The 23163-nt window shown below is 36.2% G+C and overlaps 1 protein-coding gene across 1 annotated transcript; it reads right to left on the bottom strand.

The window, feature by feature from the left end:
* Positions 1-12709: 12709 nt before the first annotated feature.
* Positions 12710-15980, bottom strand: LOC105348550 (frizzled-9). The gene has a single exon (XM_011458031.4). It carries the CDS (start codon positions 15682-15684, stop codon positions 13882-13884), a length of 1803 nt encoding a protein of 600 aa, XP_011456333.2. The 5' UTR covers positions 15685-15980; the 3' UTR covers positions 12710-13881.
* Between the last annotated feature and the right edge of the window lie 7183 nt (positions 15981-23163).

Here is a 23163-nt window from a genome sequence, read left to right as displayed (position 1 = left end):
AAGTAGGCTTTGGACCATATCTGGCCCAACAAATATAATCACCCCCCCCCCCCCCCCCCCCGGCGGAAAAAAAAATCTGAATCCGCACACGAGAGTTCACAGAATTTCAAGGGTATTAAAAAAGTTATCCCGTCGTTTGTTACAATGTACATGTATACTGTCAATCGGGAACGATGTCATCTCTGTAGCTTTAGGGGGGAATTCGGGTTAGAAAACCAAAAGTCTCCCTAGAACAAGAACGATGCTTCATTTTCAGACATTGAAACGACTGGAGACAAAAAATTCTGAAAAGAAGATCAAAAGAATTGATCTAAAAGTGAATCTTGGATCATCAATAAATATTTCCTATGAGATTGATAAATATAATTTTGGAACGAATAAAAAAAGTCATCGATTCTAGGCATAACTTATTTATTTTGTTTTTGTAGACAACCACTGTTTCAAGTGCAGTATATGTGCCCCCTAATGGTTTGTTATGTTTAAAAATGTATCAGGAACGATGGAGTACTTCATAGAACATTGTTGCAAATTTATAACTGATTGAAAATATAATATTTTTAATTGAATATAAGATTGGCTCCGCATGCGATTTAATTTCAGTATAAAAGTAAATTATGTAGGAAACGATTTAGAAAATTAATGTTTGCTATACACATAACATTTTTTATATGTGAAGAATTTAAATTACATGTATAAAATAAAGAAATGAGAAACCATTATCACGCACAGCCAGGTATGTTACAAACTATTATTCTAAAGTGGGACAGAATATAACCCCACTGCACATTAAGTGAGAAAAGCGCGGTGATAAAACTAAAGTCGCCAGACTATTCCAGCCGCCGGGGGTGTTATTTCATGATTTAAACCTTTAATTTGAAAAAGAATAAAAGTATATTCATGCAGTTATTTTCTATTTCATTAACTTAATGTGCCTCTAGTGCGCAGCTGTTTCAATGCGCAGCGTGGTCCCTCAGCATGCGCCAGCCATTATCTTTCAGTATAAAGCATAGACATCGCGAGCATACAGCACGCCGTACGAAATATAGGGGGATTGGACCAAGTCAAGGACAACCGCGCTTAATATACTTCAAAGGAGGACCGCTGGGATTTTCATATGAAAAGCCCAGTGGAAATTTGTTGATTTGAATCTGGCGATACCTCATTTATTAATTTTCTGGATAGCCGAATTCTATTACGAGCTCTCTGGGTGTGAGAGATCGGATTGTGTGCCTATGTGATTCAATCTATACAGTTACTGAACTCAGAATTAAGTCTCAGGGCATTCACTTTCGTTTCCCTGTTAGTCCGTCCTCTGTCGTGCAGGATTATTTTCCATTAGCAACACACTTCAAAACAATGCACTTAAAATAGCATGGGAAACGCCCCCGAGAGCTAATTCCTCTGTACCACTACACCTATTGAGAAAGTACAAACTCATTATGTTTTCATTTTACCCTGAACATTTATTTTTCCACAGTGTCTTAACTACACACGATAGAAGTGCTATCTGCTTAGAAGCATACAGTGCTGTTATCTTGGGGGTATTTAGTTAGACCCAACTGTTTGCCTTGGGTGTCATCAACAATGACAGTTTTCCAGCTCCCGTATCTGTGTGTTCTCAAGTGTAGCTGTTCTAGTTTTGTAATTAATACAAACAACGATACCGATTAGAGTGATAGCGTATCAATTAAATGCATATGCTTAGTACTACATTCTATCGCGGAAGTGTCATGATGTGACAAGTTTAAGTACTTCCGCCGATATAAGTGTCCAGGCGTCTCAAAAAACATGTAGAGTCTTTCAACGTGAAATAAAACACTAAATGTGTATGCAGAAATATAAACTATAAGATTATCCTCACCTCCCTTAAGTGAAAATATTTAGCTTTGCTAAAATCATATTGTTTTCAAACTTGGTTAAAAGATTGTGCAAATATTGCTAGATCTGTATATCTTCGGAGTGTGTTTTTTAATGAACTGTTGGAATATTTGCATTTTTTTTTTGCTCTAAGATTATGTGTTTAGATTACACGATGCATTGTTCGGTATATAGTCGATGAACGTTAGCAATGCATGCAGATCACTCTAAAATCAAACAACGGATGTACGGCGACCAATTTACATTAAAGACCAATAGAAAACGGGCGTAGGTCGCGTAAAAGGATTACAAGTGGCATTGACTAGACAGCATTTTGAAACAAAAGAAGGCGGATATACTTTTATACCACTTAAAGTTAAGTTAAAACTGAAAAAACACAACAACAAAAATCACTGCGCAAAATAGATGTCTTTTATGTCGTTCATTGAAAAGTAGCTTTTAGCCCCCCCCCCCCCCCCCCCCCCCCCACCCAGTGGAACGTACAATTAAATGACAACTACTGGTCAATCCTGAACTACTAGGGGTTTAAAGACTTGACTTAAAACCGAAACCCTGGTATGCTCATGAACAATTTTCTTTTTTAGATCTTTATTAGATCTATGTTAAAAGAATATCAATCGAATACGCCACTTAAAAATTGTAAGATTATGGGAACAATAATTTTTATCAACGAGATACTCTTAAGATTTATTTATAACCTTAAAAAAGGACAATGACAATTCCGCGGTTTTTTGTTTTCGTTTTTTGTAAAGACTTGATGCTTAATTTTAATTCAACTACGAGAATTTAAAGACATTTTGTTGTTTTTTTTTCGATTTGAAGGGAGGGATACTTAATAAATCACATTCGTGTAAACGACCAACCACAAAAAATCAAGTTGCGATTATATTCAATGATTACATTACACTTCTGATATCAAAGTATGAAACATGAAGCGTGTAAAGAAAACAAAGTACATAATTATCATAACAGTACTTGTAACCTATTACAGGACCGTTTTACTGTACGATATTAATACTAGTGACAAGATAACATGAGGCATTGTTATTAAAAAAAAACGAGTCATCCGTGAACGGTGATAATTTCAAATCTGAATATCATGAACATAACATGTTGATGCACTGTGAAACCCTCGCGATATACATGTACATGTATCAAATGACACATCAAAATATCATGAACAGCATATTATGGCGACAAAACTATTACATTGAAACATTCACATACTGTTGAAGTTGTGATATAATGATATAAAGAACTACTGCCTCACGCCGATGCGTCTCATTATGATCATGAAATTCGTCAACACACACTGACACTTTGGAATATCATGAAATAATACCACCGTAAGTTGATGCCATAGTTGACGCGTGAGACTATCACGACAACCATTACTGACGCGATGACGCGTCGGAATATAATGGAAAACTTCCACAGTAGGTTGACGCATCTAGAGATCATGAAAGCCATCATCAAACTGCGACGCTTTGGAATAATACAATCGAGAACTACATTTAGAATCGAATGTTGACGTGGGAAAAGTTCATGAGTGTTACTATACAACGATACAATACGTTATCATGAACAGATCATGAAAAATGCTATCATGTAACGCTTCGGAATATCATGAACAAATAAATATACATGTACCATGATAATACTTTGACGCGTTAAGAAATCGTGTATACTACTAGCTACGTATATACGTATACCGTGGGTATCTGTATTCGTTTGGATACCATTGAAATTCACAGCAATTTATTGACGCATCACTTTGCAGTCCTACTTCATTGCACCATGATTATAATCAATAAAATTATCAGATATTCGAACATATAAAACCCACGTTTACTTGATTAGCAACTAAAACTTAGCATAAAAGCTAAAAATCTGACTTCGTCAAATAATCTGGTAGCTTACATTTAGATTGGTAATACAGATAGCTTTGCAAAACCGTTGGTTTGGTTTGTCCCGTAATTGAGAGAATTCGACGTATATCTCTGACTAATTGTAAATGCACAAGGTAAGGACCGCTTTTAATAGCCAGTATACACACACGAAAAATCTCCTCGTATAAATGTTTTTGCTCTGTCGTGCATAAAAACATTTGCATAAATCATGAATAAAGCCCTGTAGCTTTAAAACTACTAATTTTTTTTCTCAAACAACGACCGTGGTATCTACTTTTAGGAGTTTTAATTGAACAGCTTTATTGATGAAGAATCATTTTAGCTTTCGGTTCATTTACGTCCTATTTTGCTATGAATATGAATTGTTGCCATCCATAACTGTTATTGCTTTTTTCCCTAAATTTCACATGAGAAATTTTATACGACTCTCGGGCTGTGAGTAATTGATTGAATTCACTATAAATCATCATTTGAATTCCCTTATGTTTTTAATGCTATCCGATATGAAAAAATTGACCGAATATCATAATTTTGTCATCCGAAAACAACACATTTTAATCATTAAAAAAATTCAAAACTGTACGCTTTTTTATGACCAGTTATATCAAAACCTTGAATATTTATGCCCCGACCTTTTGAATATTTTATGTTTTTCGAGAAGATATCAATCAATTTTGACAGCAAAACCCTAAATGAAAATTGATAAATTTTCTATGCATGCCAATTCTATTTTGTCGCTTACTAATGATGTGTTGTTAGAGTCTTCATAACTAGCTGACGATTCGACAGTAACAGCTTTATCGCAATTTGCAAGATTTGAATAGCCTTCCGTGTACGCATTATCTTCTGGTCCACTTAATGGAAATCACATTTATGTTAGTTCCATTCAGTTGCTATGAATGGGTTAGATAAGACCCATCTATGTTGGTATTACCAATTCCTATCCCTCGTCCGACCCACACACATATTGCTAATATCAAAACATAAAGAAATTCCATATTGCAACGGCAATGTCACAAGAATGGCCCGAATCTATTTTGCTGATCATGCAGCTTTTCATATATTTTTTTAAAAAAAGCCAAAATAATTTGACAGCAATTTTACCCGAACCACGGTTCGAACTCGAAAAATTCTTAGAACGGGTAGGGAAAACTTTCAAATTTATGCTCTTCTAGCGTGCCGAATCATTTCGTATGGCCTGATGGTGCACCGAAAGTCCTTGTGAACATAACTCACAAATAATTTCGGGGTAGCTATATTCACTTCTTCTCCTCAGCCTCATTACGCTTTGCGCTGCCGGGTTGTATGGGTTGTTTCATCCCAGAAGAACAATAGTTGTCAGAACTCTTTTAAATTTACATCCTCGTATAGATAAGGCAGGTATCGCTACCTCTGTGATGTTACCATCATAAACCTCTCCTATAGCAATAGAAAATTCAATTTAAAAGCCACAGAAAGACTGAGATGTTTGCCAAGCTCTCGGACCAACTCGTATATTTGATAGAGGGTTGGGTAGAACCTTGAGAGATGATTGAGAGTGTTTCAGTCTTAATGCAACGCTTTGATGTTCGGTGTACTTGTGGAGGACCCTCTCCATTGGTAATAAAATGGGTGGCCTTAAATCAGACTATCATACCACCAATATGCACGTGATGAATAATGTATCGATATATTGTTATGAACCTGGCTCTTATTTACATGTCTTTGAGGAAAAAGGGTCATATTGCACCCAAGTATAATGACTATACAAGAGAAAGTTTACATGCACTTGTCGCATTTCTCGAGAGGGGTGAACTGAACTTACTTAAATATTCATGGAATTAACTTTTAATTGGTTTTATTACACTGGGGAATAAATGGATTATTTTTTCGGAGGGAATGGGTTTGGAATGATTGGGCCACATTTTTAAAAAATCATTTTGCAGAATTATCAGAGCTCTCGAAACGAAATCAAACATTAATCGTTTCAAACAAGTACATCGAGATTGCAGTACTACGTAAAAACAACTTAATTTAATACAGATAAATAAACACGCAAAACTCGGTGATATCTCAATCCATATCTATTCATCATCATAAATGTTATAAAACAAAACAACACGCGCTGCAAACTGAAATAGAATATATATGATATAAGATTTGAACATCTGATTCACACTAATGTTATATAGAGAAAAAGGGAAAACTGATACAAGAAGAAAAGAAAATGCAATATACTTAATGCTGAAGACATATGGCATCGATCGATATCACTGAAAAGCTATCATAATAGAGGGCCCTTTGAAACAATGTAATTGAGTTCAAAAAGAATTCTAAGTATAACAACAGATGGGTGTCTTGCCCACTCCATTATATAGGAAAAAGTATCGTTGTACACTGCTCTGTTTGTCTAAATAAATTCTCTGCGTTTCATTATCATTTCAACACAGTATTAACGGACAGAAAAATCCAAGCAAATAGCTTTTCATCTTGGAAACATTAGCGGAGTTACATGTTGCAATGTAGCGGAGTGGAAAAATAGTTCATTGCTATTTCCCGATCGCGGACGTACGAAACACCTACTGCTATGGATATCAAAGCATCGGGCGAGAGTCTTTATTGCAACAATATGGTTTACACGGGATCGTAATCTATCGTAAACGACCATTAGTTTTATTGAGAATTTTCGCGGCTCTATAAAATATCAGTTTGTTTACATTCCAAATAAACAAATGTTTCAAAGCACATGTAAAAAGTGTTGTTCATCGCCACGTGCTGTATGAAGTTATCTTCCAGTGCGCGCATGTCATAGCACGTGATTCCTGTCCGGATTCGCGTAGTTTGGTGCTAGCGTCCTGGCCAATCTCTGAAGCATTTGCAAATTAACCAAATGTTACTAAGAATTCAAAACAGAGATGCTGTTAATGAAGTCGAATTGTCTGTTAAACTTGTGAACAATGCAAGATGTTCAAACAGGACTTTTGAAGTTTAATATCTCACTTCAAACCAGTATCATTCGTAACAGGAAATTATTCGTAAACTTGTAAACTCCCTACTCTTTATGAAGAGGAAGCCGTCTGATCTGTTAAATAAAACCCTTTTCACGTCTGATTATTCAATTTACTTGCAGCTGTTTTAGAAATTCAGAAGCGTACCTAATCATAAATGTACTTGAGGTATGAAATCGTAGCCCCCTCTCAGAATTCTCTTGCTATCATTTTCAATACAAGTGGTAACCCACTTCAACTTGATCAAAGGAACCCATTTTCTGGCAAGAACATCCTTATGATCACAAATCCTTGCTCTGTTTTTTAATGTTTCGTCCTTGTGCTCTGCAAAATAGTATCTGCTCGTCATTACAGGTCCTTACATTATGAAAGGTTCTAGATGCAAAGTGTTTGCTTTGGGTTTGTAAATCAGAGCAACAGCTAAAGCAATGATGGCGGTAAGACATCATCCATTGTCGCTTGATCATTTGAAGAGGAAATTTAATGAGGTTTGGAGAAAAGAACGACAGTGTGCTTTTTTTGCATTGCCTCATTTTACTCGGTAAATTGCTTATCCCTGTCCGCCGAAACTTCAAAGGACCGTCTTGTCATTGTTAAAGTGTTCCAATGAAATATTTTGATTGATAGATCATCAGGCTTTGTGCCTTGTACAGCATATATTTAAAAACCCCGGGTTTTTTAAAATGACGTTTTAGATTTTCTCTCGATGATAAACCAGGTCCATATGATGATGGTCAAGATAAAAAAAATGGTTGTTCAAGATGTTTAGAGAAATAGGATGTGTTACCTGACAATTTTGTGAAGGTCAAGATAAAAAATAGTTTTGTGGACGTCATTCATTTGATATTGCACGATACATCTCATTCACTTATATTACTCATCATTTCAAGTACCCAGTACTTGTCCTTGTGCATGGCATCAGCTTACACACTGTAGAATGTGCAAATAAATTAAAGTATTGACGGTTGTCTTCTTCTTCAAAAAAAAAGGGGGGGGGGTGGTTGCTATACTGTGTAAAAAGTTTTCATAAAAACCCAGACCTAGAAAACAAAATCCAAAATCATTGGGTCAAACCAACCCCACTCTACCAGAACAGTCCCTGTTCTTTGCAAAAAGGAAATTATCAGTAATTGGGCACAAGACATTAAACACGACTATTACAATTTCTTAACAAACATAAAACCTCGGTGTGTTTTAGTATCTGAATACACCGGTTGTTTCGTTTTTAAAATAGACCAGACCTGCAGACTCTTCGCAGTTTTATTGTGGCCGCTTATGCCACTCATAAACAGCTTTTGATAATGCATATTTATTTATTTATTTTTTACAAGGGGGCCAGCTGCATGCTTTGAAATGAAATATTCACGTCGATAGAAGCTAGGATTTTTTATACAGCTCGGGAGCAAGGTTTAAAAGGGCACGCATTCATCAAAACTCATCTTGTTTGGGAATGTCAGTTTTTTTTATGTTAAATTAGCATGAGGCTGTATTATTGACTGTGTCAAAGCATGTATTGTGGTGGTTCTACGTACACCGACTACATTGTATATTACCAAAAATTGACAAAAAATGCATTACATGGGTCTATCTAGAGTACTCAGTTAAAGAGGTACTTTGATGTATGTATTGCGCAACATTATTCATTATAGTTATAGCCTTTCTATCTCCCTTGTAATTCTAACTAAGAGTGCTGTGCCACTTTGTAAGCAACTGTATGGCGTATATTTTTACATGTACTTTAGCATTTCTAGGCCTAAAAGTGTAACTTCCCTAGAAAAAACCCATTAACAATAGATCGGATTGTGCTCCAAACCTTTTAAAAGAGACCTTAATTTATAGTTGCTTTGATCTTTGCAATCCGTTACATGTTAGGCTCCCACTAAATTCCTTGATACATATGAATGACATCGGGCCTTTCGGTGGTAGTCTTCTAAAGAATTGGTTAATAAAGAAATTGAATATAGACTACTTCTGTTCATAACGAATACGAGAGGTCCTCATTGTGCACGTCTCATTCCGGAAACTCATAAAAAGTGTGTGGGTCTAGATATGTGATATACAAGAGACTGTCTACAGGAGTACAGCGTACAATCGTGGGAACCAGGTACTTTGTACATGTACACTGCACACACACAACTCCATACTGTACACGCACGATGTACACTGCACACCCACAACTCCATACTGTACACGCACGATCAATTAATGCACTGCATACAGCTTTGAAAAGTTGACGATTGATATCATTAAGGAAGCATGGACTCTTGTAGAAATCCAACATGTTACGAATTACATTAAACAAGCAACTGTAAATATTCTAATGTCTCATGAGACAAACCAATCTTTTGTTGATTCATTTTATTTATTTATTTTTAAGGGATGGGTTGGGGGGGGGGGCTACACTCTTTCATATGCTAGAGTACTGGTTATGTTTCTATCAGCACATCGGCACCAATCTAACATTATTACTGGACCATTGCAAACAAATGCAACCAGAACCAATATATGCACACTATGAATAATTAAATGATAAATACAAATATAGATATTCTAGTCTATATCTGTACACTATGGATTTTCCCATCTTCCGGCTGGAATTTGATTTATGTGCATGCAGAAATGCAAATCGTCAATCCATCATGTTCGTCTCCTATAGTTTCCAATTCGGTTCCAAGAATTGATGATCATTTTTTTTCTTGTCAGATCGGATGCGATGTACGGGAAAGGGAATCCGTGGGAGCCGGGAATAGACTTAAAGTATGACTTATTAATCTATCCTTTTTTTGGATCTTAATCTCCCAAGGATCATTCTTCAAATTTATGGGGAAAAGTTAATATCATAGAATATATATGGATTGACTCTGTATACCAAAGAAAGAAAGAGAGAGAGAGAGAGAGAGAGAGAGAGAGAGAGAGAGAGAAAGAGAGAGAGTTTGAGTTTCTTTTTCTCTTATTTTGTTGTATACAACACATATACATGTTCTGTACATGACTGACACGTACATTATGTACTGTGTCCCCACTGGCGGTTACGTAGCCTCGCCGTCTACAAGCAATCTGAATAAATGATGAAACTCAGGCGACACCAGCACATACCCTACATATAGGACTATCTGTTTTTACCTGTGTGCATCACTTGGATATATGTTACCTTACCATTCACCTGTAATCAAGCTCAGGACGATGATCCTTACGTGCGTTAGATAATTTTCCTATTGATAGTAACTGCATTTAAATGAAATAGATATTGTTGAATCTTCAGGGTGCGGGATTTAGAGTACTTTTGAGAATTGTGTACAGTAAAGAGATAATTCCACGAGTCGATCGGTCGTTATCTGTAGTGTGACCCAGTTCATTAAGAACTTATAAATAATGCATTGAGTTATTCAATGTGCGTGAGAGAGAGAGAGAGGGGGAGAGAGAGAGAGAGCGAGCGCGCAAAACTGAAAAGGAATTAGGTCAATTACTTATATGTATGTTTCAAAAAAATGTTTGAGTAGCATATATGTCACCAGGTTAACTTTTCACCACCTGTTACATATAATCTATCATTAGTTTTTTTTTTTAATATACTTCTTGAAACAAACAGAAAATCTCAGGCATAGAAACAATGACATCTGTGTTAACTTAATATAGATATTTCCATGTACCGTAATTATGCAAGACAATATATATATATTTTTAGGTCTGACAGTCTGATTTATCAGTACATTTAAATCAACGGCGTATTCCTTGAACCCTTCTCCTTTGTTAATACACCAAATGTTGAGCGAGAATGGATCAAAGGAGACTTAGGGTTGTGTGAGAGAATGTCACTTAGGTACTTGTAGGAAAAGTAAGCACATTGTGATCGGAGTAGAAGCCTACGAGATACAAAGAATCACATTTACATATTTACTAAAGTCTATTTGCCCATATTGCGCTCATTTATTCAAACGCCAGATCATGAATGACATTTCCCAAAGAGTAATACCAGTCATAACGAGAACAGGATAATAAAAAGACAGATTTCGAAAATATTAAAGACAGCGGTGAATGCAAATTGAGGGGAGAATATGCAAACCTTGAAGTACATAAAAAGGTGCTGGAACAATACCGTTAGATGGTCCCGACCTCTATAAGGCTTCCCGACGTTCAATCATTATACTCGCTCATTGATTCTCGGCAAAAGTAGGACATTATGAAAATATATATTTATTCTCACAGACAGAGAAGGAATTTCTTGTTTGCAAACCCACAGTCAATTTCCATCTCCTTAGAAAAATACAAATGTGTCGAGGAGGCTCGCGTCTTCGTAAGATCAAAGAATCATTATTATGTAATAGCCTGAACGCCAACGTTTAAAGTCGCATCATATTTGCTTACGATTAACTTCAAATAAATGTTGTGGTGGAATGGTTATACTGAGGTAGTTTTTTTTCTCCTCTATCGGCGAATGTTTTGATCGATTTCTCTGGCTCTCGATATAACTGCGGGATCGTTCAAAGCGATGGGACAGAGGCGGACACTTCTCCCTATCTGTTCCAGTTGTATATAACAGTATGGTAGCTGGGACCTATTGAAAGATCTACAGGAAAAAACTCCAGTTATATCTCGTCATCAGCAGCAATGAAACCTCCGAGATCAATACTAAAAACATGCTTAATGTCTTCTATTTCTAATCGTGGTTTTCCAATTTTTTTCTCTCTTTTCAGCAAAGATCTCCATTTCATATATTTACGTCACCTAGAGGAACGGCTCTCCTCATCAGTATTGCAGAAGGTTACAAACTATATTCCATTTTCTGTAATTGGCTAATATATCCCATTCATTACGCCTTTTTGCCGTCGGGATATAGATTTACATATGTATACGTAAAATTTTCTTTTCCTTTTCTAACATGGAATTTCCTCCCATGGAAAGGCTTTGAAGTAGAAAGATATAAACACTAAAACCTTTCAATGCAGAAGTTTAAACCAGCAACACATAAAAATTAAATTGCTTTACTAGTTTTTATCTAGAATAAATACCTTTCCAGAAACGCAATGTTAAGAGACATTTTTCGGTCACCCTGCTACTCTAGACTAGCTAAGAGATATTTTCACGTGGTCCATGTTAAAACCTTCTATCTTCTCCTACAGTGTTGAAACGATATGGAATGTCACTTTTCTGAAGTTTGAATAAACACCAACATCGAGAACTATTAAAAGGATTTAGGAATGTTTTGTCAGATAAATATGCATATAAATGTCGATTTAATTTTGCACAAGAAGCATACAAAGATTAGCAACTTTCCGGCAATTGTTGGTCCATAAAATACCATCTAGATAAACCCTTGTAACTAAAGCACGACACTAGCTTAAATTAAAGATTTTAGCTGACAGGGAGAATATCAATTTTTTTCAACTTTATTTGAGAAGAAGTATTTTAATTAGAACTTGTCCTTGTATTCGAAATTTGATTCATTGTAGATCTACATGACAATTTATGAATGTCCAGGACCCAAATTCACAATTTTGGCGAATGAAATTATCACAAGTTACGTGTGATGCCAATGGACCACAATTCAACAATAAATTAAATTCAAAACTTTGATTTTATATATTCTATCTTACTTGTACAACTCTGGAATAAACGTAGCTTGTCAGTTAACGTTAAAAATTTAAATGAAATCTACCGTACATACATGTTATTTGTCTGTATACTAATTAATAATTCAAATCAAAAACAATATTCAGTGAAACGAGAAACAGCTTCTTGCATATTTTGTTTTCTGCCATCTATCCATTCAGGTGAAGAATGTAAAAACAAAATCTGTTTTGCTGTGGGTTATAAGCGGCCATTAAGGAATGCGATCAGTAACCGCAGAAAAATCACCTTCGGCCAGAGAGAATTGGGAAGACTAATTACATGCTACCTTAGTAACCTTACTGAGTGCAAGCAAAGCAATCCAACTTCAAAGTTTCTGTTTTATTGTAACAATATTGTTTTCTTACAATACCAACAATGACAGTGTTACACCATTTGGTAACATTAAATATAGGCAAATTAAAGGAACAAAACGACAAATAAAATTTTCAAACCATTTTTTGGTTCAGAAGTAAAAAAAATAAAATAAAATAAAAAACATGCGTTTGGGACATTTCCAAAAAAAAGTGTGTAATATATAGAATATCATCTGTTAATCGAAAGTAGTTCTTCAAAGCAGTACAGGAAAATTAATTTCTAGTTGAAGAAGAATTATTTCCGCAAATAAAATGTAATGAATTTACACGGAATTCTTTTTAAGTTGTTTTGTAAGTGGTAATTAATTCATATCACGTTCATTTACGATAGAAAAACTGTCAGAACAATGGAATGGCAAATAGATAAATTTACATATTGAATTTTAAAGAAAACAGTATAATAACTTGCTAGAAATCAACAGACGTGAATTCTTTTAGCACTGACTAGAAAATTTGAAATTCAATCGTGAAATAATTAGATTTTGATCCGCAATTGACAAATTTTTTTTCTGAAAAAAAAAATGATATCATCAAGCGGTCAATTAACGAGTAGTGTTCTGTTATTGCCTAGTTGTCTAAGTATCTTTCCATTGTGGGTATTTAAGCATACCCGGCTCGAGTTACCAATAGGATTCGCGGCGAGTACATTCGATATTGCTGTACATAGCCCATATCCAGGGACCCTTCCCGACCTCGCCATTGTGCTAACCCCAAGCTGTAATTTTCAAATGTAATCTGAGGCTTTGATTAAAGGTGCTTGTAAACTATCTATTCAGTATTCCCTCTTTGAAATGGATCTTGAACACAAACCTTGCTATTAGACTTGAACAACACCGTGCAAAAAATGTTAACGAGTTTTTCAATAATAATGAAGACACTATTTTTTAACAAGCGTTATTGTGGATTGTCCCGAACAAATGTTTTTAGAAATTGTAACTTAATATTAATACAGCATGAGGTTTTTTCCCCATTTTCTAATAAAGTGGAAACTTGATGGAAAAAAATAAGTGTGTCCATTGAATAATGCATTGAACACTTGTTCTATAAAAGTAAACAAAAGAAGTTCCTGAAAGACAAAAAATAAAATGATATTAAAAATTTCAATAATCATTACGCGTTATCTTAGACCCTGGACCCTGAAGATTTTGAGGAGACTTTGGGTCCATGGTGTGGTTTCATCACAATCACTGGGGCCGGGTGGTACCCGATGTTACCACTGCCCCCGAGATTAGATTTCCGGCGGGTGAAGCGATTGGAGAAGAAAGTTTTCCAGGAGTTGAGAGTCTTGGAGCTCCACACCCACATGCCGCTTGTTATGCCTACCACAAGAGACATGAAAATCTTTAACATGTACACTTCCACTTGGGGGATAGACTGAGTAAGCCCACAGTCTGTGCCCCCTTCTTCAGTTCGACCACAACTTAGCAGTTTTGAAGCTGTTAACCACACATCATAATTCACTCTCTCATAGAAATAACACCCTATCACACAAGTGGCCGGCACTGTATACAACACTGAGAAAATGCCGATTTTGGCCATAAGTTTTTCCAATTTGCGAATATTGGTTCCATCCTGTTTGAGATTGTTTCTGATGCGAAATAAAGACACAAATCCAGACAGAATAAATAAGGTTCCAAGGAGCAAATACACTATCAGAGGTGCTAAGACAAATCCCGTTAATGCCTTAATGTCTTGGTTTCCTACATAGCACAGACCCGTTAATTCATCCCCGTCCACTTTCCTCATGGTCAAAATAATGATGGTCTTTATGGACGGGATGGCCCAAGCGGCCATGTGGAAATAACTGCTAAGGGTCTCTATTGCCTCTTGTCCCCATTTACGCCCTGCAGCCAGAAACCAAGTTAAAGTGAGAATAACCCACCAAAGTTGACTAGCCATTCCAAAGAAATACATGATGAGGAACACAATGATACACCAGGTGCTGTCCAAGCCTTCCTGAATTATAAACTCCGTTCCATCAATGGTCCTGTCACATGAAATGGCATTAGGGCCCGTTATGGCTCGGATGAAGAAAGCGAACGAGTAAATGGCATAGCACATGGATAAAAAGATGATGGGCCGTTCCGGGTATTTGAAACGACTGGTGTCGATGACAAAAGTCAGAACGGTGAAGACGGTGGATAAACAACAGAGAGACGCCCAGCCCACCGTCCAGTATTCGGCGAACTTTTTGTCCGCCTGCCGGAACATCACGTCAACGTTACACCGGGCGGCACACGTCGAATTGTCCGCCCCCGTGTCCACTCGGACAAATCGGTCCGGACAGGTCTTCTCCATGGGAACCTTCGGAAAAATTTTATTGGAATCTAAGGATCCGACCTTCCTTTTCGTTCCGATCGACGGCTTAGATACTTTTATTTTCGTTAAGATGTTGATCCAATCTGCCGGGTCCTTTTCTTTGTCAAAGATCCCGGCCCCGTCCGTGATTTGTGGGTCATCCGTCATATTCGGAGCTTCCATGCACAGGTTATTTGGCTTGGGGTCATCTTTTTGAGGCAGTTTAGAGCAGTCTAACATTGGAGGCCACTCAAAACTGAATTTAGTCAATATCGGTGCACACTTACTTTTAACTTCTAAACACATGGAGCGACAAACTGGAATAATAAGTGTTTCGTCTCCCATTTCAGTGCACATTGGCGCGAACTGAGAACACAGAAAAAATCTTAACAGTCTCGAACATCCAAATTGAACCAAAGGTGTAAACTCATGCACCTGTATAGCTGCATCTTTTTGATTTGTATGTCCAATTAAATTCGGCATTCTTGTTAAGTTGTATCTCATGTCCATACACATAGGTATGGTGATTCTCTCGCAACGTGCGTGACGATGAGAAATCTGTCCCCTTACCCCCGGGACTAGACCACAGTTCAGGGCAAGGATGAGAGAAAGCACCCACGTGTGCATTATCACAATATTAAATCCTTAACGGTGTTAAAAAAAAATTTTCGTTTACTCCATAACGCAGAAAAAAATCTACACAGGGCAGTTTCCGTGTGCAGATCAATAGAGCAGCGATACCATATTGTGCCGTTAAGTGTATCATCGATGTAAAATGAACAGACACTGCGTTTGTGGGAGCGATACACCGATCTAATGTCAACCGGAGCAGTCGACCGGAACAGCACAACACGTTGTTTCAAATCCCTCCGCCGTGTTTACAATTTCTCTCCCATTAATCTGGTCAAAATAAACTAACAAACGGATTCTAATCTATAAGATAGATAGAGTCCTATAAGTCAAATAAAGCTAAAACACTTTCCAACCGCTGTCAAATCCCCAGTGTACTTTTGTCCGCATGCACTACTTCTTTACATTAAAAAATATACAGTTCGTTTATCCTTCCGCCGGTTAAGGTAGGCGGTACTACAGCCTTTGATCTTGTCGCGAGCGAAGAGCCCCAACGTCAATCATGGAGTTTTAAGCATTCTCTCGACATATTTTATGAGTAAATTATTCGCCGGCCGATAACATATGTGGCTCTGTTTTCGTGAGGTCAAAGCGGTACTTTGATAGAAGTTCTTTTGATATATTATTAAACGGACAATGGTTCATGATTTTATTGTTCCAATATGCTTCATCGATTTAACTTAACGTGTAAATTTTCATTCTTTAAATTTCGAAGTTTTTGAATTGCTTTAGATCAATGTTTACATTTCTTACCTGGCCGTCTCATTGAAACTTCCCCCGTTATGTTTTTGAAGTGAATTGGATATAAATACTTGAAAAGGTCCGATATGAGTTCACTAATTATTTACTCAAACACTTTGATGGGGAGAATGGGAAAACGTGAAAGACTCTCAACGGTCAGCGATATGTATTGTACTATAACCTTTCCAGGCAAACAAATATCCCTATAAAATATACTGATAAATCAATACATGAACACATTAAAGCATTACAATGATAAATTTTGTACACACATGATGAGTTCTCAAATGTTCACAAAATTATTAAAAGGTTAAGATTTTGTTTAAAGAATCCGACATTTTAAACTGTTTACATTTCCTGCTAAATACCTGGGTTTATCTTCAAAATAAAACTTAATCTTGATTCGATTGAAAGGAGAAAGTACTTCCAACTGCATTGAGCGTGCACCGATTTAAATATTTTATTAGCCTAATCAAATCATAAATTTAATTCAATCTGATTTAAAAGGCAACATATCTGGCGAGCCTAGAGACGCTTCCTTAGTACGACGGGTTAATTCAATGGGAATTGTCCGTCTCTTAATGGAAAAAAGGTATCAGCTAGCAAGATATCATTACCTTGAAAAATATCGCTTCCGCTTAACAATTTGACTGGTTCGTTAGATATGAAGAGATGTATTGACTTGGATTGGGGTTGGGGAAACGGAGTGGGGGTGGGGGGTACTGGGCACAGTATTGAGTGAAAGTTACATGCAGTTGGGGGGGGGGGGGGGGTACGAGTGTACTGGTTTGGTGCAAGTGAATATCACATTCAATAAAATCAGATTAGGTTTTTGTTCTCTCTTTGTTTTTAGTATTGAATTAGTAATAAATGAGTGGTAAATATCCCTACAGTGTCATCATGGAAAGACTTATCAAAAGCTAGGATAAGGTAACTACATTGTAGCGATGCATATTTAAAACAAATCAAATCATATCACAAAACCAATGCATAATTGAAAGAAGAAGTGGAAATTAAGAGTGTGTGTAAGGGGGAGGGGGGTGTAGAGGAAGATGATGGTGGAGAATGGGTATATTTTATGCGGGGTAAGGGTTATATGTGCATAACGTAATGATTGTAATGGGTTTTCATATGGTGGCAACGGAGATGATGAAAAAAAAAGTTTGGTGGTAAAAAAAAATTGAAGGGGGGGGGGGTTAAGGTGGGTAATGGATCTTCTGTCACAATATCGGGAGAATGGCCTAGAAATTGCTGGTCCGAAAAGATGATAATCACTGCCTCCTTCCTATATAGCCAGTCATTATTTGCGTTGATTCAGACATAATCACACGCTGTATGCATTGATAATGTTAGGGCGCTCTTTAATTGCTGTGGTAAAGAATGCCGGGGCTTTTTAACTCGAATTTACTGGGTTATGTATTAACGTTTATTGCCAGCGCTTCGTAAATAAATCAATTCACAATGAAAACACGTCGTTTTGTATCATCACCAAACTTAATGGTCAAAAACCTATTTAAAATGCGCCGACAACACACGTGTAACTTGATAGGTGTTCATTGAAAGTTTAAACATGGAGATGTAAATTTTTTGTTGAATGAAAAACGGTCTGGAATTTGATCAGGCGGATTTATTTTCCTGAAAGTATAGTTTTATATTATACGCCATACACTTATACATTAAACTTTACATGAAATTAACATACATTTTCAGTAAAAGGTTAAGCATGGGGTAAAAAAATTATAATATCATATTAAATTATTGAGAAAGGGGTTATTTCTTCTCCCAGAAAATTACAGGCCAAAAGTTGAGTAAATTACATAGCAGTTCAAAAGGAATTATATAGTTAAAGAGTTAAATTTTCTATAACAGAGAGTCTGAAATGTTTATTTTTTCTCAGATCAAAAAATTCTGTGCTTAACATCTTGATCTTCAAATTATACTTTCAAAAATGTGATTTTTTTAAATTTAAAATGTATGTTGCATTTAGGAAACGCTCGACAATATTTTAGAAATGAAAAAAAAAAGAAAGGAAAAAAATGTAAAAAGGAGTCTTTGCTGTAAAATTTTTGATAGAAATTTATTAAAATCACAAATCTGAAATTCGGAGATGTATTAGGTTTCTCGTTTTTTTTTTGTCTGCTAATACGGCTAGAAATGAGGCCTCGTACAATGGTATTGAGAACATGCTTTCAAATGTAGAAGGCAATGCTTCGCCCTAAGGATGTAAAAGGACACACGGTATAAAGTTATGTATATATTCATTCCCATTTCACCTACTTGGTCGCATCAAGTTCAAAATATTTTGATTAAATCGTCATTTGAATTGAATTCATATCCAAATATTTATGTTTAATTAACCAAATCGAAGAGGCCATCAATTCGGCATTAATATTATTCTTGGGGGCTGTGGGTTCGTTTTCACTGAACCGAGACTTACTGTGACTAAATCAGTGGTGCGTTCCATGGCTACGATTTACTACATATACCCTCCAGAAGTATTTCTTTTGCATCAGTTATACTGACCGCAGTTCTCCTCGAATCCTATTCAAATGAATGTGTCATTTTTATGAACATGTACTTTCATGAAATGTACTGGTACCTGTGTAAAAACGTAGACAAATCCCAGGGATCAAAATACACGGATGATTTAAACTTGTAGAAAACTTTTGATTTTTCACTTGAAAAAGTCCTTCGTGTTTTGGCTGTTTTTTCCATTCTTAGGTATATCTTTATTTCACTTTGGACTTTATGGTCACTTAGTACAAACCTGTATCATGTTAAGTACAGATTAAACACTTACACTTAATCGACAATTCTCAAAACATAAAAAGGATTACGCCTAATTACAACTCTCTTTTTTCTTTTAAGATTGCAAACACTTTATAAACGAACGTACAGACCTACTATCATGACTAACAAACTTACTAATTTGTTTTTAAATCCATGCAGGCTGGACGACTAGTATCTAAACTTTGTTGGAGTAATTCGACATTGTCCTCGAGGTTAAAATGGCATCTGCACTTAGTTTCCAAGTACATGTTATGTTAAATTCGGTATTACATATACAGTACAACCAACTTTTGCTTACTTTACGATCTCATTAGAAATAACTGCATTTGTACAACATTGCAGTGGATTTCATCACTAATGTAATCATTTGTACAAGACGATGTTGATATTACTAGTGTGGAAGATTGCAACACAATTTCTTACCACGACTTAGTCACGATCTTCAAGGACTTTTTGCGATTTCTATACCGCGTTAGTATGACGTGATCGCAAATTTAAAGACTCACGACTCATCAGATAGAAGCTAAACAACAGACTCTGTATGTACATATCTATTATTTCTTACAACCTTAATTACTGTTTTGTCAGATCGTTTCTAGTTTTAAAATTTGTCTTATCTTTTTGTTCATCTTTGTGCAATTAATCGGAGTAGCATTTTCATGGAAGAACTGTTTTTATTCTTGACTCTGATATTGGTAGTTCTTTCAAACTAGCCTTCTTGTCCATGAACTATTGCTTTAATTTTAAGCACGAATGCTTAAAAAATCATGTGCTTCGAATTCTGAACCATGCTTAGTCTAGTTTTTAGATGTGCAAGAATCTCTAAGATACATCGCGATTTTCAAAGGAACCAAGCAGTGTGCTATGACTTAAGGAGGCTGGATGATCAACAAATTACCAATTAGATCTGCCTTAAAAGTTTGAGAATGATAATTTTGGTCATAAACTATTTATTTGCGGAGTAAAAATCCAAATATCTTAGATTCAAAACTTGAATATTTTCCTAAATCTTTATACAGAGCACTTTGTCTCTTTAGAGAGATAAATGTCAATATTATAATTTAAAAAATGGCCATGACCACAGAGCCCTGAAAAACACGACCAGTAGTGTATGTTGTACATCAAAGCATTGCGCCTCTACCTGATTGCACTTTCACAATCAATAAATGCATAGGCGTCGGAACCGGGGGGGGGGGGCTAGGGGGGGCTTAGCCCCCCCACTTTTTTTTCAAAGTTATATCTAACCATTACAAACATAGCATGATAGAGGGTTCAGCCCCCCCACTTTTTGTCTTAGGAAAGATTATTGTTCCTAAATTTACCTTGAAAGATTGAGAAGTTAGATTCAGAAGCATACTAGTCCCCCCCCCCCTCCCCCCCCCCCCCCCCCCCCCCCCCCCCACGGATTAGGAATTTCATGATTTTGGAGAAAAAAAATTGGGTAAGTAATTTTTTTTTTGGAAGTATAGGTATACTCCCCCCCCCCCCCCCCCCCCCCCCCCCCACGGATTAGGATTTCCATGATTTTTGGAATTACTTTTTTCTCAATATTTCTGAGGATTATGAAATGTACGTGTCTATCGTGTTTATCGTGCACAACTACATTAAACATCGCTAAAGCATGTTCTAATAAATGTACACAAAATTTTGGTTTATTGGCAGTGGTGAATGAAATTTTGTACTTTTCTGTAAATGCATACAATGTATATATGACATTAGAAATCCCTTTTACAGTTAAGCGTTAATAATACACAGTATATATGCGACGAAATGTGCATCTTCGCTAGACAAGGGTTTCCGAAACACTAGAGGCGTAGTGTATCGGACACTCTTGGCTAGCGAAGGTGCTAATTGTGTTATTTCATAAACGATGGGGGGGGGGGGCATCACTGTAAAATAACACTGGGACACAACAATGATGATAAATTGCAAGTGACAACGGATTTTGAATCAAGAGAAAATGACCACTTTTCAAGATCTAAGGATGACAGTTAACAAATCAATAACCTGTTCCTGTTGCAAAAAGGAGCAACTCCCTAAAGATTTCATATCAATCTTTCCGACATGTGGTTTAATAAACGCATACAATTCATGTTTCATAGAATAGGACGGACATTTTGCATTTTCCATTGTTATATGACGCCATACAGTTACTTGTGTCCTGTTCCCTTCAACACAATACAAGCAAACGACAGCCATGCTTCGACAGAAAACATTTCTATGATGTATTCCCCTCTTAACCTTATCTGACGGCTGATGTCTTTCTCTTGGAAAAAAAGATAAGTATGAAAATAATGTCAAATTTATCACCTGAGTCACTTGAAAGAGGATAGATAAATGACATTACGCGGAGGACATAAGCGGCCCGGGCAGGGCCCATTACTCTGGTGACAGAGTATTCATTTATCTGAATATGAAAAATGAATTTATCCGTTGCATCATAATAATGTATCATTTAATTACTGGATGAGTCACGAACATTGTTTCTCAAGGCAAAATACTGATTTTGTTTTATAATTTCTTTTTTCCTCATATCTGGATGGGTGGCCTTTTTTAATCATATGAGCACATGATTTCCGATGAAGTTAGTAAACTTGAAATTCAAATATTACTATTATTATTTATTCAAGGTCATATATGTATGGCCAATTCCTATGTAGTTTTTAATAGTTCTGTTTGAATCAATTCAACTGTAAATTAAATTTAAAAAAATAACTAAACGGCAGTATTTTGATAAAGATGTTTACTTCTAAATGTTGCTTTATCAAACTTTACATCATGTATATCAAAATATGTATAAAGTGAACAATGTTATATAATTATGTAACACACTGCCCATATTATACATTATATAAAAACCTTATGTGGCATGTTGTATCGTTTTTCAAATGGGGAAGGAACGGGACTGACAACTGTTTCACAAGTCTAATTTTAATTAGATTGGGCAGACACGTATTTGTTTATATAAAAAAAATAATTATCATTCAATGCAATTAAACATGGGGTTAGGGGTCACTTCATCGGAAATATATTCTTACCATCTAAATACATAAATAAATGTATAAATATATAAAAGCCACTGTCAGAGAAAATGGGCACTGGACATCTTTCTCCACCATATATTCGCACAATACATATTTGTCTCCGTACATGTAAAATAGGTTGCACTTAGTTGGAAAAGAACGTACCTCTCCTTGTAAATTAAGCCCTTGCCTCTCGCGCGTGTCATATTTGCTGATTTGACAGGGTAGACTATTGTATTGTAAGGATTTGATAAATAAAGTAATCTCGAACGAAATAATTCGGTTATTTAATTTTCAACAATTGGAGTCTCTGAAATAAAGCAACGTTTCTCTCCAAGAACACAATGTCCTACCAATAAGTTTTTCAACGAATTGATTCATTAGTTCCCGAGATATTGCTCAAATTGTTTTATATCCGGGTTGAATGCTATTCATTTCACGGACCCACAAATACGGATATTAAACGTTTAGCTCAATATGGCTCGACGTGGAAACCCACTGATCAATACCTGTAATACCTTGAACAGGTAAAATAGACTCGGCATACTTACGGAGCTCAGGTGAGAGCAGGTGCCCGTGATAAGAAGTGGTCGGGACTGATTAATAGATTTTGAAAAGTTTGATCTCGAGTTAATCCACTGCAGTATTTTAAAACAGCTTCATTGAATGACATTTGTCCCCCGTATCACAAGATTCCCCCCTCCCCGATTCGCACTTTGCCCTCACCTTGTTCAACAGTGTTGTAGATCCCATATTACACAAACTCATCTCGTTTTTTTTTAAAGAGGGTTGGATGGCCGTGGCCATTTGGAGGCCATATTAATCCCCTTAAGACAGAGAGCTCTGCATGTGTAAAGATAAAGGAAAATGGTAAAGTTTAAAATCTAAAATATTCCATATTTTTTCTTTACTGAATAATAAT

The sequence above is a fragment of the Magallana gigas genome, chromosome 9, assembly GCF_963853765.1.
Source record: "Magallana gigas chromosome 9, xbMagGiga1.1, whole genome shotgun sequence".
Classification (NCBI taxonomy): domain Eukaryota; kingdom Metazoa; phylum Mollusca; class Bivalvia; order Ostreida; family Ostreidae; genus Magallana; species Magallana gigas.
Note: the sequence above shows the minus strand (reverse complement) of the source record. Positions and strands in the feature narration are given on the sequence as shown.